The sequence below is a fragment of the Seriola dumerili genome, unplaced genomic scaffold (assembly GCF_002260705.1).
Source record: "Seriola dumerili isolate Sdu_G_001 unplaced genomic scaffold, Sdu_1.0 BDQW01000088.1, whole genome shotgun sequence".
Classification (NCBI taxonomy): Eukaryota; Metazoa; Chordata; class Actinopteri; order Carangiformes; family Carangidae; genus Seriola; species Seriola dumerili.
This window is the reverse complement of record NW_019174343.1, coordinates 9,933,776-9,949,963: the sequence shown is the minus strand read 5'-3', so window position 1 is coordinate 9,949,963 and position 16,188 is coordinate 9,933,776. Positions and strand designations below refer to the sequence as shown.

At 40.2% G+C, this 16,188-nt stretch overlaps 1 protein-coding gene across 6 annotated transcripts in view; it reads left to right on the top strand.

Moving 5' to 3' along the window:
* The window catches only part of slc2a9 (solute carrier family 2 member 9), a 106,700-nt gene that overhangs the window by 59,057 nt on the left and 31,455 nt on the right, over window positions 1–16,188 (top strand). For all 6 annotated transcript variants that reach the window (XM_022745196.1, XM_022745197.1, XM_022745199.1 and 3 more), the window contains 2 exons: window positions 97–198; window positions 591–666. In XM_022745196.1, coding sequence (XP_022600917.1) covers window positions 97–198; window positions 591–666 — 178 coding nt within the window. The remainder of the gene's footprint in view (window positions 1–96; window positions 199–590; window positions 667–16,188) is intronic.

Below are 16,188 nucleotides of genomic sequence, written 5' to 3'. Positions count from 1 at the left end.
TCTTATCAATAGGTCTATAATCGCAATGGCACAGAAACCCCTGGAAACGCCTCTGTTTGACATAATACTGTTTTTTGTTTGTTTGTTTGTTTCCAGGGCTTAGTGATAGAACAAATCGGGAGGAAGCCCCTCCTCATATTTGGTTTCTCTGCCATGGCTCTCTTCTTCAGCCTTCTCACAGTGTTCCTCAATTTCCAGGTAAGCTGCTCCTCCTGTTCTTCACTGACCTCTCTCTAGTGTACATGTGCAGTTCATATAGGTGCTCAGTCCTGCGGTCCAATAAGAGTGTGAGCAGATGACCTTCAGGATTCCTACTCTGTGGAAATGATGTAACCATACATCACCTCTGGAAAACAGAATATTGCATCTCCAAAACATACGATGAGACATCTTGTGCAGATGTTATCAATACATCAATACAATCGATGTGTGCTTATTAGAACAATGCGAAAAAGGAAAATACCTTGTAATATTGTATAAAAATGTTGATTACCTGTATGTCTGGGGATGTGGGCTGTTTAAACAGAAACAACATAAAATGTAGGGCGGAGTGCAACATCATCTCTCTCCCTTCTGCTCTCTCTTCTCAGGACAGTGTGTCATGGATGCCCTACCTCAGTTACATCTGTATACTGGCTGTGATTGCATCCTTTTGCTCTGGGCCAGGTAAAACCACTGACCTACATTACTAGCTCTGATTTTCTCCTTTTTAATTCTGCCTCTTCTTTCATTTTTCCTTTTTTGTTTCACAATCCTTCCCCAGTGCTCCACTTCAATTGAAACTGCACTTAAAAGAGATTGAGTAAATACTCGGATTTTGTCAGATTGCTTAATGCACAGTTGGCTGTGGTTCAGTGAAGTAGTTGTTGAATAATCAATGAGAGTGAACTCACTGTGGTCCAGTCGTCACTTTTAAAACTGGCAAAGGGACACACAGAGTTGCGGTGCCTTTCAGTGTACAATAGGAATAATCATCCAACTGATGTGTCAGTAATTAGAATCGCAGTGGAAGGTGCTATCATACATTAGCATATTAAACAGGAGCCATACAGCATATATATATATATATATATATATATGGCATAGCACAGGGGACAGGGTGAGCATGCACAGTGGGTCCTGGTGGGAGGATGACTTTGACTTTCAAGGTGAGGCTGTGGCTGTCATCACACATATACATTTCTTGTGCATAACAATGTCTCCGGGGAGTGTTCATCCAACAAAGTGCCTCAGTGTATCAGGATGAGATGAGAACAGTGGAGCACGCGAACGTGTGGGAACATTGACGCTCTCCTCTGCAGTGATCGCATACATAAAACCACAGGGTGTACATTTAATTTTCCTTAACCTGAAAATCATGTTCTTAACTTTAAAGAAGAAAAGGAACATATAGAAAGGTGAAATACACACACACACACACACACACACACACACACACACACACACACACACACACACACACACACACACACACACACACACACACACACACACACACTATTATAACACCACTGTAGCTTTTGATCATTCAGTCCATCGTTGAAGGAGGGCGGATTGTTTCTCGTTTATTTCCACTGCGCCGCAATGATTTATGGCCTGTTGAATCAAACAAAGCCCCTCAGTGCTTAGGAATGGTGAATGACTGGGAGGGAATGAGAGGAAAATTCACATGAGGGATGACCCCAGTTGTGCTTTGAGCGTGTTGGCGGATAAACAAGGGACCACGATTCCTCTCAAGCAATTTCACCATGCATACATTGGCCCAGATATTTCAAAGTTTGACGAAGACACAAAGATTATGTGGCTCTGTGGAAGCGAACTCTTGTTTTTGATACGGTGAATAAAAGGGCATAGCTGCAGTATGTTTGCAGTAGCGCTTCATATGAAATCGGAGACTGATGCATTGTGTTAAACGTATATTCACCTGCACCTATTTTCATCTGCCTGCCCGTCCTGGAGACATGTGACTGTCTGTGTGTTTAACTACAAATAAGTAGAGAGATAAAACACTGCCAGTATTGTGTGGGATTAGTCATGCCATGATAGAGATCTCTGTAAACAACAAGTGATCTGTAACGATGTTCAGAGAAAGCAGCTCCACTTTCCAGTTGCCAGCAAATCCCACATTTTTATTATGGTGTTCAGAGAAGGGAATCAGTCAGTCAGCTTTCACATTCAGTTAAAGGAAGACAGCCACAATATGTTTGCAACCTGCAATTTACTGTTCTGCTCAACAAACAATTACAATCATTGTAGTAATTATTTTAATAATAACTATTATTTTGCATAGTGTATATCTCTTACAAAGTGCCAAAGTCAACAGCTGAGACTTATATTGAGGGTATAATTGTAATGTCTCTCTGGTTCTGTGCCGTCAACATGTTGTGCATGATGAAAGCATGTTTGTGTGTCAGAGGTTGGTTCGACTAAATCCCCTCATTATTTGGGACTACACGTGTTGTTTTGTAACTGAGATGCAATTCACCTCATTAAGCTGCAGGGTGAGCCTTGGATGAGGCGTGAGAGTCCAGCACCTGGAGGAAAGGATTTTTGAGCGGTATCAGACATAATGAAATAAACTTCATTATGCAAAGAAGTAGAATTTTACATTCCTATCTCCTTTCACACTTTGCTGCATGCCTTCTCGTGTATCATTAAAAGCCTGACCGTCAATAATCAAAGGACCAAATTATGAAGTTTTTCTTCCTTTCTTTGTTCCCTCCTTTGCAGCTTCCTTTCTTTTGAGACTCTACAGAGAGCAATGAAACCTTTTTGCCAAACCTGATGTGAATTTGTTCCTGCACCATCAAACAGCCTCAGACTCTTTCTTCTTTGCCTTTATGTGTAGCACCTGACTGCCTGACACACGGCTGCTCCTTTACCCCTCCAGTATGGAGGGAGTGCATATTTCACTCCTCTTTGTCAAATCATCTATGTTGCATCGTTGCTGCAGTCTTCATCAATTTCTGTTACCTATATCGCAAATTTGACTACCTGCTGCAGATGTCCTGTCAGCCTGTGGATTTTCTATATTTTATTTGCCTTTGGGTCTTGATGCCTGATGCGTCCCTGGTCCTGTGGTCTGTGAAGGTCCTTGTTCTCACTGTAGGGCAGCTGTAATCACAAAATCAAACCTGACGTGCCCCCTCGCTTGTTTGTTTCGAAAGTGGTCTATTAAAAGAATCTCCTAGTTTATATGAAATAATTATCGAATCTTGCTATATTTTGTGCTCTATAGGTCTGTATCCTGATATTCTGTGAGTTTATGGTGTTTTCTCATATGGTATCTCCTATATTTTGGATCAGTGTGGATCTTGTGTTACATTGCATTTCACCAACTCTGTGAAACCAAATCCAGCCTATGGTTCTCCAAAGTGGTACAAAATATGTGTTTGCCTGTTGGATGGGGCTGCAATAGGCAGGAGTGCAGTGGTCAAACTTGTCACACTGTCAGCAGAATATTATCAACACCTTCACATCAGGGGTCGAATGCTGATCACAGTGGTCCTGTCCTGAGGAGGGTCACAACCAGCAGCTGCTAGTGCCAAATCCAAATTTGTCAACAAATCAGTTGACTAAATGTGGATTAATGATTATCTTTTCATGATGCGCACATGGATAGATATAGTGCATATATGCAGCAGATATACAGTATGTGTGTGAGGGCTGGTACAGTCTGTGCTGTGGCAAATAAATGTCCTCTACTGTAGCTACTGTATTTGCATTGAAGAGACTGGTTTGACGCTGTAGATAGAGTTTCCCGCTGTGTTTTATGCATTATGTATACTATGCGTTATGCTGTGTTTTATCCTAGCCTTGCTTTTTTCTGGCTTAGAACTGTGAAGTCCTTCACACTGAGGTAAATTATTTGTTTATAATAATTAAGTGGGTCTTCATCAGTTTCCAGGGATGTCTAAAGGGCAAATGGCCGGTTCGGCATCAGTTTTAATTTCTTCACTGTGTCTCTCGTCTCTCCTTAAATGAGCACAACCAGTGTTTAATTTTTTCTCCTCCAGCACAATCTGGCAGATACTGGGGATCTTTGTGACTGGCTGCTCTGTCACCCACTGCGATGATTACAGGCTAGAATGAAATAGGTTAGATTAAAATCTTGATGCAGAAAAGTGTAATTTACTGCAAGTCTTTGCCCTGTGCAGCAATAAGTGCTTAGCAGCAGACACTGGAAGTTGTTGAGGTTGGCTGAAAGCCTGTTTTAAATTAATTTGACTCAGTGACTGCAAAAGTGAAAACGAGCTGGTGTTAAGCTTTGATACCAGAGGGCATATGTTTTTTTTTTTTCAGTGAAGAAACATACAGACATTAAGAGAAATGTGGAGCTTCTTCTGAGCTGGACTTTTGAATTGACCATATTGAATAACAACTACACTACAATGCCAGATGTGCATTTTACAACCATGCAGATGAATATATTATTATATTATTGATGAATTATGAAAACATATCTTCTGTATGTATGTAGTATGTCCAGTATAAACAAAAATAAACAGCATTGGAATATTTAATATTCTGAAAATAAATGTGTGCATGTGGTGCTTTGCTTATAATCAAAGCATCTGCTCCATGTTCCACGCCATGTTTTCAACACTCTTGAAAATGTTCAGGATGTCACCAGCTGTAAAACACGTGTCCTCTGTCAACACCTCTGCACGGCATCAGAGTTGCCACATCTGAATATAGGGCTGATTAAAATCTACAGTATGTTTGTATAACACCAATAATATGTAGTGCCTACATAATATTATCTACACTGTCTGTTCTTCTCAGTCAAAATAGTATATTTACACAAACAGCAGATTGGGTCAGAGGTGTACAGTATATTTTCCCTTTTTTCTGTGACTGTTCGTAGTACACATGAGCACATGCATCACTCTAATTATACACAGCTTAATTGCGTTAGCTTTGAAATATAAGCCTCTGTAGAATGAAAGATAATTTGTCATGCAGCACCCACCAGTTGTGATGAAAAGTCTCCCTTGCTGAGTCAATCTCAGCAGGTTGGATTCGTTCATCTGTGTTATAATCTTATTATCTCTCTTTACATGCTGCTAATATACAGAGGCAGCTACATTATTATGATTTTTGAGTATATGCTGTGTTTAATTTAATCTCCCAAGTCTTAAGCGTATGTAGCAGTGATGTGATGATCTAAAAAGGAGATCTGTTAAAGGCTTCTCCACCTGAGGGTAATACCGCAGGTAGTCACACTCGTCACTTCATGATGGATGATACCAAACCTGGGGAATGTGAGCAAACTATCGGGATGGTAGATCACAGAGAGCAGACAATAGTGGTGCAAAATGCAACAAGATGTAAGGCAACGTGGCAAATAGGCAACTCATAAAAATACAGTCTAGAGAAATATTTTATGAAATCTGTAAGTCATAATAAATTGTTTTTTGCGCAGCAATTTCCCTATGTGACAGATGTGTTGAATTACAAGCTGCAGTTTTTTATTAGTTGGGCTGCTTACTAGTTGACATACGGTTTACATGGAATAACAGTGAGAGAAAATCTTTTTAAAATCCAGCACAGCGTGTATGGCACGTCTGCAACAAATTACTTTGGTTTGATAAAAATCCATGTAGGAAAGGATCAGCTGTTAAAAAAATAAAGCTGTTACTGAACCTTTTATCATCAACAAATCCTGTGGAAAAAAAAAAGCAAAACCAATAATAAATGCATTGTGTGAACAGATGCTGTTGGTGCAGCCGTATTCCTCTGTGCATTAGGAGCCCACTGTTTTTGCAAAAGCAATAAAAAACATATCAAAGCCGCACCATTGTGGTGGATGACATTTTCCTTCATTATAATGTAGTCACAACGTTGGTTCAGAAGAAACTTCACTTGCTCTACTCAGTGTAGTGAATTTGTAATGAATTTGTAATGAATCGTGTTTTTATGCGACTTTGGGTCCACTGCCCGAAGGCATATACTTGATGGGATAAATTAATTGTTGACTTTGCTCTTTTAAAGATAGAATAATAGATAACCCTTAATCATCCATCAAGAAAACAGCCTTATTGTCTTTTTAATGACTGCACATTTTCATTAATATAGATTTCTCCCAATAGTGTTGCATTTAGTTTAAAATACAATTTGCTTTCGCTGTTACACCAAACACATTTTTCTCATATTCCCTAATTGTTTGACCTACAAACTACTGCACTGTAGTAGTGGTGCACGGTGGTGGTGAGCAGTTATATCCGCTGGTACTGTAGTTAGTCCATGGAGTGGGGGAGCCGAGTCATAAGAATTAACTTTCTGGTGAACAGCAGATTGGTTGTGGGTGGGTGAAATAATATATAATGTATAAGGACATTTTTTTTATTACATGTGAATATATTTTACATATTTGTGTTTGCACTGCTGAACTTGAACCTGTTTCTATTTTAATTTTACCAAAAAAGGAGAACTTTTTCTTTAAATGGTTATTTAAAACCAGCCTACTTCATTGCAATATGTTACCATATCATCATGCGTAGCGTCCCACTAAGAAACGATAGCACTGTGTGATCAGTGCGGTTCTCAAATTCCTGGAAAATAATTGGTTCGGGTGGGTGGCGGGTGGATGATTTATACATACATGTGGAGTTGGATGACATCAGAGCCGATCTGTGCATCACTGCAGCACTCCACCAGTCTGGGCTTTACGGCAGGGTGTCCGGACGGAAGCTTCTCCTCAGTGAAAGTTTGCAAAAAAGCACTGAAAGGACTTTCAGACTGTGAGGAACAAGATTCTCTGGTTTGATGAAACCAAGATAGAACTGTTTGGTCTCAATACTAAATAAACGTCATGTCTAGAGGAAACCAGATATGAACCTTCAATGCAGCACAATTTTTATTTATTTATTTATTTTTTCATAGCTTTCCCTGGATCTGTGTCTCTGAGCTATGCAGGAAGGTCCTTCCACCCCATGGCTTGGTTTTTGTTCTGATCTGCATTATCAACTTTGAGACCTTTATATAGACAGTTGTGTGCCTTTTCAAATCAATATTTATTAACCTCAGGTGGACTCCAATCAAGGTGTAGAAGCGTCTCAAAGATGATGCTGAGCTAAATTTCATGTCACAGCAAAAGGTGTGAATACTTACCATGTCAATAGGGTTAGGGTTCAGTTTTTCCTTTTTTAATGAGTTTACAAACATTTCTAAAATTATCTTTTTACTTTGTCATTAAGGCATTAGGTGGAATTGAGTTTAGATTGATAATTGGAAAATGTTTTATTTTTATTCCAGAATAAGGCTGCAACATAAAAAAAAAGTGAAAAAATCGAAAGGGGTCTGAAATGCACTGCATGTGCTGTTTTTGACATGCCCCACACGTATGAGTTTTTTTTGGCAGGGACAGCTGCTGGAGCTCTAGGTGGGTAATGTTTCGCAAATTTTTCACAGGTAGGCAGATTTTCAGATGGTTTCCGTCAGATGATTGACAGGTGGAACTCCTGTGCGCGGGAGCAAATCCATTCTCCTACTAAACACCAGAACCAGTGAGGACTACCCATGGTGCAGATACATCTAGACAAGTTTAATTGGGACCTTTTACTGATGGAGGCTGGAACTGGAACTCACCGTTCCTGCTGTCTCTATGGTGACAGCCGAACAAATGGCATTTAGACATTTAGACTTTATTTTGCACACTTGACTCAGTTGGTGTTTCGAACAAAGAAAACTGTTTTTGATATGAACTCAATTCAGATTCTCCCTTATTTTCCTTCTCCTAGCAGCCTCACACAGTCATCTCATTAGCTGGGAAATGTTGATTTTCTTGCTGACTCTGCTTTTGAGTGTGTCAGATTTTGCCACCTTGTCACACCAGAGAAGGCAATCTCCCTGAGCTGCTTCACAACCCATGTAATGCTGGTGCCTATATATGAAAACTAACAAGATCAGATATAAGAAACATACTAACAAGACCAGATACAGCAGAATCACATTATACTTCTGTTTCTGCCTCCTGCATTGAAAATGGGATGACAGTTGGATTTTGATACTGTATACATTATAACAGCTGGAGCTGTTGGTGTATAAGGATCAAACTGGCAGAGCCAAGTCAAAAAGTATTAACCTGCTGAAAAAGTGGGCGAGAAATATTTCCTGTCTTCCTCAGAGGGCTGTTCCTTCTATTCTGTTGATAAGTAAATAGCATCAACACTGTTCCCATGTGAGACAGCGGAGACTGACACCTCCCCAAAGATGCACTGATATGTTCAGTGGTTTGGGACCAGCAGCTTTCTTCCCTGTGGTTCTGATGTAGTTTAGTGTATGATAATTTTAAATCAAACCACTTTAATTTAACATCTATTCCAGTGAGGATATGATGACAAACAACTGCAGTGTGATGTTCTTCAGTTTTACTTTAATTAACTAAAGTTTTAAGGCTTGTTTGGGAACCCAAGTGCAGGACACATAGACAGGAGTTGGTAGTCGAGGCTGAGAAGGAGTTGAGCAAAAGAGGATGGGGGGGGGGCAAGGGCTGAAGCGGCGGCAGGAGGGAGCCGAGCAGGCTGGGGTTTCTTGCAGAGGGGGAGCCAGGCAGAGTGAGTGTAGAGGCAGAGAGGATCCAGCCTGTGTTGGGGTGTTGAGGTTGGAACCAGTGTGTATATCAGAGCAGGATGATGATGAAGAGCAGCTAGTGGCCTGACCTCCCACGCACCTGTCTTCACTCCTGCAATCAGGCAGACACGCATGACAGGGGAAGGGAAAGGGAGAGATGGAGTGACTGCCAGCTAAGAGGGAGTGATGGCAGAGGTGGAGGACCTGACATAAAGGTCTTTTTACTGTCTGATGTTGTGTTTAGAGATTTTGAAGGTAGGGGTCCTTGTTTTTCCCAACATCTGCGGCTGTGCCATTATATAAATTCTTACTTCCAATTTCTGAGGTGATTGTATGTCATCAACATACAGTGTGTGGTTTGCTACAGATGAGAACAGATGCTTCTGAATGTTTGATGTATCCAGCGTGAGTTTGAGTCCAAATCTTATGTGCAAATATATTAAAAAATTATGGCTTTTTCATAAACATTGTCAGTTTGATTTATACTGTATGGAGTGTAATTGTGGCTCATTCAATATATGGTGCAACTTTATGGTCTTGCAGCTCTTAATCACGGTGGCTCAGTTGTTGCCACGGCATGAATTACTTGGATTTAATTCTCAGCTCTTGTGCTTCCTCTGTGGACCTTTCACATCATTTTCATGGAGGCGCTCACATTGAGAAGGTTGATACTTTTATTTGGAGGTCCTACTAGAATAGGTTTACATGCTTTAATGTTCAAAAAACAGATGGTTTTTCTCATTCTGTACATGTCTGCATAGGGATTGGGACTGCGTTGGATGGTGACACGCTGTTTAAAGGCATCGGTAAGACAGGAAGTCCAGCTCGAGTATCATATTAAAGGAAACTTTGGAAAGTTATCAAGTATTTTATTCATCATAATGATCACAAGCTTGCATGTATTTAATTGGTCAATTAAGCGCCTTGCTTGTTGACCCTGCGTTTTTGCAATTTTTTTTCTTTCTTTACTGAGTCTCAGTTGAAGCCGATGCAGTAAAACTGTAAAATCTTTTGTCATCAATCCAAAACAGCATTCCTAAATCTCACTTTGAGACACGTCTACCGAGTGCCGATTTGGAGCTTTGGCAACCAAAAATCTGTTGCAATGTAACTGCAGCAAAGCAGAAAAACAGAGGTCTGGTGCTGGTGCTGTGCATTCTGCATTGATTGACACACTATTGGCACAATATTTACATATTTATACATATTACATATTACATATTTATAATCAAGGAGGTGCTGTAAACAGCACCTCCTTGATTATAATGCTGATGTTGATAGCAGTTACTTTCAGAGATTTATTCAGTGTTATATGTTATATATGTCGTAACTAACCAGGTAGCTGCATCTGCACGCTGATCCTTTCACCAAGTGAACATCTTGTTTGTCTTGTCTCCATATGTGGCCACATTGTTATTGTACACTTCCAGAAAAACACAATTCATTTTTTATCAACCTGTCGGCGCACGCCTCGCTGCACTTGGCGAAAATGCACCACATGTATAATGGTGAACTATTTTTCCGCTGCAATGTGACACAGAATTCACTGACTGCTGCAATATTTTAGAAGCACAATTTTTTAATGAAGTTTAGGGAAACACACACACACACACACACGCACGCACAAACCAAAAGGATGGAAGTGAAATAACAATAATATTAAAGTTGACGTCTTAAGACATGCAGGTCAAGTAAATTGGATTCTATACATTGTCCATAAGCGCAAGTGTTAATGCGTCTGTGTGTGTGTGTGTGGGTGTGCTCAGCGTTTTCTCCCGCTCTGTCAACAGTGCAAATCCAGCGTGGAAAAAGGTCTGGTAATGCGAGACTAGCACCAGAGATATAAGGCACAGTGGCCCTCATTCATCCAGGTATCATACTTTCTGATCTAATCATAATGTGTTATTGGCGTTTGCTCATTTCACAGTTGAAAAATTATATTAATTAATCCTGGTGAATCCACTTATCATGTAAAACATAGCTTAGACTGTTGCCTAGGATGAAAATAAACACTTCACACCCATGTTGCCACTCTTCAAACTTAACACCTAAATCTGTGTGTTGTTATTTTGGTGGGTTTGTTGTGTAACTGGAGGAAGCCTGTGCAGAAATAGGAATGGCAAAAGCTCATATTCTCCGTCAGATCACGATGTGTATAGTACAAACTCATGTCTCCTCCTCTGTGTTTCTCCTTGTCTTACAACCTTCATGTCTTCCCTTCTGTGAGCACACTAGAGATGAAATTTGTGATCCAAACAGAAAGTGAGCCCTCTGTTCCTCAGCGAGCGAACAACGGCGAGGGATAAGAGGAAGCTGAAATTCAGTGGCCCTCACTGCCAAGAAAGTGTTGTCACAATAAACTTTCCCCACTCTGAGCAGATACTGATTCTTAGAAAAGAAGACATTAATAAAGTGCTTTTAAATAAGTGAGATCAGCAGTGTTAGTGACACATAACTAAAAATAAACTTAGAGCTTAGTTATCCTGTGAATAGCCACACATAACCAGACCTATGTGCGCAGCGCTGTGTTGGCGCTGGAGAGGGGTCGGGCTACACCCATTATCATTCTGCTATTAGGGAAAACCCCCCCCGGCTTCTTTGCATTCCTTTAAACCAATCACAATCATCTCGGGCGATGCTGAGCAAAGGATGCAGTGATGGTGACTCTGCAAAATATTGTCGGGGCTTGTTTTTGGTGTAACATTTGAATGTGGGGAGACGAGCAGTGTCATTAACTTGGCCGATTCCCCACAAAGAAAACGCCACAAAAAACAGTAAAGAAAACCCATCATAAAGTGTGTCAGTAAGGTGTTGGCCCACCACCTGCTGCCAGAACAGCTCCAGTGCTCCTTGGCATTGATTTACACGTCTGTGAACGTCATTTTGGTGCATGTTAACGAGCGAACACATTGGCTGAATGACGCGTGCGTGAGACACGTATGTGACGCGTCGCGGCTGCATAGCGTGATCTAGAGATTCAGTCTCTCGCCTATTTTTCACGCGTGTTGCATGTGTCTCCCAGCAAAAAATAGACACAGAAAAGACTTGTTGATGTCATATTCACTAATCTCAATATGACATAGACATAAAAAAATATAAATGTATCTTTTAAACAGCTGCATGTGGAGACTGTGATATTTTACTAGTGCTGACCGATTAATCTTATTTACATCGTCATCCCGATATGAACATGTGCGATAAACACATCGCAAAAGACTGAGAGAAAAACGCCATGCAGGAGTGCAGGGTTTTCAAGGTGCAGAGCCTGAGCCAAATGAACTGGAAAAAATCTGCTGTGTTTTGATGTTGGGCTGCAGCCTCACTGCCACACACACACACACACACACACACACACACACACACACACACACAGGACAGCACAGAGGTGGCGGTGGAGACCAGTAAGGAGTGAGCTTTTTACTTTGACGGAGGAGATGACCCATACTGACCTTTGTCTGTGTTCTTCATTCGCTTTCACTCAGGAAAACTGTATATGCACACATCAATATTTGTTTATTCACCGCAAGTAATATCGTCATCGCAGTATTTAACAGTGTTATTGCACATTGCAAATTTTCCTCAGATTGTTTTCTGACATAAATAAATCTGAAATTAATTCATAATGAGATGAAATCCAACATTGGAGTAGCCTGCAAACTCTATGTAGAGAGACAGAGCTGGCAGCAGCAGCAGCAACGCAGAAGAGATGCAGCCGGTGTGAACACACACACACACACAAACACACACACACACACACACACACACACACGCGTGATTCATCCATTCAACGACGCCAGCCGCCATTCTCACGCTCAAGGAGACAAGTGGACCCAAACCATGCCAGCAAAATGCCCCCAACAGAGCCACCGGATCACCTCACTGTAGGTGTCAAGCTTTCAGGCCTGTACCGTTCTCTTGGTGTAGCCCCACATTGCACTTGTTTAGAATAAGGTGAGAGATGACTCATCTGACCATATCACTTTTTCCACATCTCTGTAGACCAGTGCATGTCGTTTTTGCACCACTCTACTCTTAAATGCTCAAATGTGCATCCATCTTTGTAATGAGGGGCTTATGCTCAGCAACCCGACTGTAAATACCTGCCACAGAACATGATTGAATGTTAACTGCTTAACTATACCACCTGTGTGGAAGCATTTGCATTCATAATGTTTCTCTGCTTATTTATTCAGGTTTTTGCTTTAATTGTACTGAGTATGTGATTGCACAACCCAAATCTTCATCAATACTCAATCAATATACTGTGTAGGTTGCTAGCTTGGAGGTTGTTTTTGTTGTTTTCCATAAGGAAGGGGATTTTGAAACAGTAACAGGCAGGGGAAGCAGAAAGGGAGGAGAATGTCGCCTTTACACAGCCTACATCCAGTGAGTCAGACTATCCTGTGAAGAAGTCCTTATCGATCAGAGCTGATATTTTAATTAGAGACAGATGAAAACAATAAAAATAATTTAAGCTTGGGGCGTCGAGTGGCACAGTGGGTTGAGCAGGCGCCCCATATGTAGAGACTACAGTCCTCGCTGCAGTCGGCCCCGGTTCGAATCCCACATCGGACGGCCCTTTGCTGCATGTCATTCCCCCTCTCTCTGCCTCCCCATTTCCTGTCTCTCTCTACTGTGCTATCATAAAGGCATAAAAAGCCCCAAAAAATAATTCAAGCTCATCATTTTTTTTAAAGACAACCTATCAACAGAGAAGCATTGTAAATATAATAACAAAATAACAATACTACAATGACAGCAGCTGATCTTTACATTTGAAATTTAGGCCACGTCTCTGCTATAGAGCACCTACAGTGTGTAACCCATGCAACCTCCCTCCCACTGCATTCAGTAGTTGGATATGCAAAGCACTTTGTAACCTTACTGGAAAGGAAGTCTGGACAGAATATAACTTCTTTTTCTTCATAGAATGGAACAGAATTTAAATTTAGCTTGGCATTTTTCATCCAGCTATTTTATGAGATTTGAGTTGATTTAAGGGAAGATGACATCCAGCAGCAAATATTTGGAGTGAAACATAATGATCTACAGTATTCACGGTATTCACTCTTCTTCTCTACCCGTGTGATCCTCAGGTGTGCTCCTGCTAGATGAAGCGCCTGCTGTATGTTTATTGCTCAATCTTAGATAATTAGGACAAAAGAGGAGACAGAAAACAGACATCAGTGTAGTTGAAAGACCACTTAGTTTGCTACACGCGTCTCAGGTTTGACATGTGTTCCAGTTAAGGAAATCCGAATTTCTTGCGCATTAAACCTCTGTACTCAAAAGTACAGGAGGCAGGGAAAATGTTGGATGAGGTTTTGTTTAGTTTCAGATCAAAGCATAAGCGCATATGAAACTTAGGTAAAAGTCAGACTGGTCCATTAACAACTGGATGCTTTACCTGTATTAACACTATGTTATGTAATATAACACAGTCACACAGTCAAAAGCTTGTTTCAAAACAATTTGCAGACTTCTCTACATCTTAAACGGCATCACATTCGTCAATTCCTAGCATTAACATGATTGACCTAAACCTAATCCTTGCTGTATCGGGTGTCCCTGCTCGTACTTATGTGATCTTATGTGATGATGTTAACAGTATAGACCATAGTTAGATGGAATTTGAAAAAGTTTTCATGTCTAGTATTTCATCATGGTGAGATCATTTACTTGATTGTAGGCAGGTGGCTGAAGAAGATTAAGGCAAAGACAAACTAAGGCAGCGGAAACTTGAAAGACTGATGAGAATAGTAACTCTTGCTTTCCTTCCTCAAACAGAAGCCAGCGGAGGGTAAGAGCCCCTTTGTTGTGTGGCCTTTTTTGGCCTTCAAAAAAAGTTGTAGCCTCTAACCACAGCCCTCAAGTTCTCTTCTGCCGTTTGACACTGTCCACAAGGTACAGGACATATTCATTTCTCAAAGATCAAGATGAAGAGTCTCACATGGTTTTCCTTCAACATCTTTTTCTACTGCAGGATCAGGACTGACACACAAACAATTGCTCAATTCAGTGGCAAACAAAGAAACCCACCTGGTGTTTCTGAATTTTATTTGTGAGATAAAATGCTAATGATATTCTTTTGTGCTCTATGGTGAGAAGCTGCCTGGAGTTGAATATGGAAAAGCAACTGAGGCAGTCACTATAGAGACACGTTGTTCATTATTATCATGTCAGAGGGAAATGATTGTTGCTCCCAGTCAAATCACACCGGACCCTTCATTGTCCTGATGAAAATGGAGCATTAACAAAAGAAAATGGCTCGGTCCGCAGTGTTTACAGGCAGATCACGAGATGCGGATGCTCCACTGGCTTTGTTTGCCTTTTGCTCCTTTTGAATACGTTTTGCTTCAAATTATTTGCCCAAGAATTAAATACTTGTACACTAACACTAAAGCACTTAATTGGTTCAGACAGTTAATTGATGTTTTGAAACTGATTAAAGAAGCAGCTTAGCCATTCAAGCTAATTATTTACAGCTGCCTCTCAGCCACTGAACAGTAAAGTATTTGCAATGTTGTGCATTTTCAATGAGCTCTTAAGAATTCAGCATTTTTTTTTGTCACTATGCCATTTCACTGCAGAAAGACTAAATAGACAGTAAGTATTTTAATAAAAGGAAGGTTGAATTGTATCAGTGCACAAGGCAAATTAAACCTCAGGTATCTATCGCACCATTATTCTTAATCATGCTACGTTACCAGTTATCACTTGCTGGACTGGTTCTGGGATCTGTAGTTTTTTTTTTTTTATTTATTTTTTTATCTCTTTACATTACAGGGAGTCATTTAATGCAGAGTTAACGAAGAAAGAAAAAAAGAATGAAGAAATAGGAATTTTAAGCAATTTCTATAGGCTATTGTATGTGCTTCCTATTGTTATTATCTCACATACAATACACGTACAGTAACAAGTAGTGTCATGTAGTTATTTGCATTTATGTAAGTGTTTCCATTTTGTACTGCCTTATACTTCTACTCAATTTCATTTCAGAGAGAAATATTGTACTTTTTACTCCATTGCGTTTGTTTGACACCTTCAGTTATTATATTAGTTTCTTCACAGACAGTTTTTTAACAGAAATTGTTTTATACATCACACTACCAAACAGAAGGCTATATAAAGTAGGTCAAATTAGCAGCTGCAACATTAAAATGCTGTTTACATGTTAATGCCGTAGTAATAATATTTTAATAAACTTTTAAAGGGGATAATGATACTTACTGATACTTTACTAATACATTTTTCTGGTGCAAACATTGCACTTTAACTAGGTAAGGCTTTGCAAGCATGTAATGGAATATTAGCCTATTAAACTGCACTATTACTACTATGCTTTTACTTATGTGCAGGATCTGAACACTTCTGGTCTCAAACAGCAGCTTCAAATGTCAAAAATCATTCTCAACTCCTCCTTCCTCAGAGCAGCAAGAAGTACAGTAGCAGTCCTCTTTTGGGCGTGAGAAACACCACTTTTTTTTCAGACCGGTAAAATGAAATGAGAGCCACGTTTGATTTTATCATTTGCATGATATTGGAGCATTGAGGGGCAGTAAATTAAATCATAGCTGTTGTATCGCAAATAATCAGTGATGTAGCTATGATAAA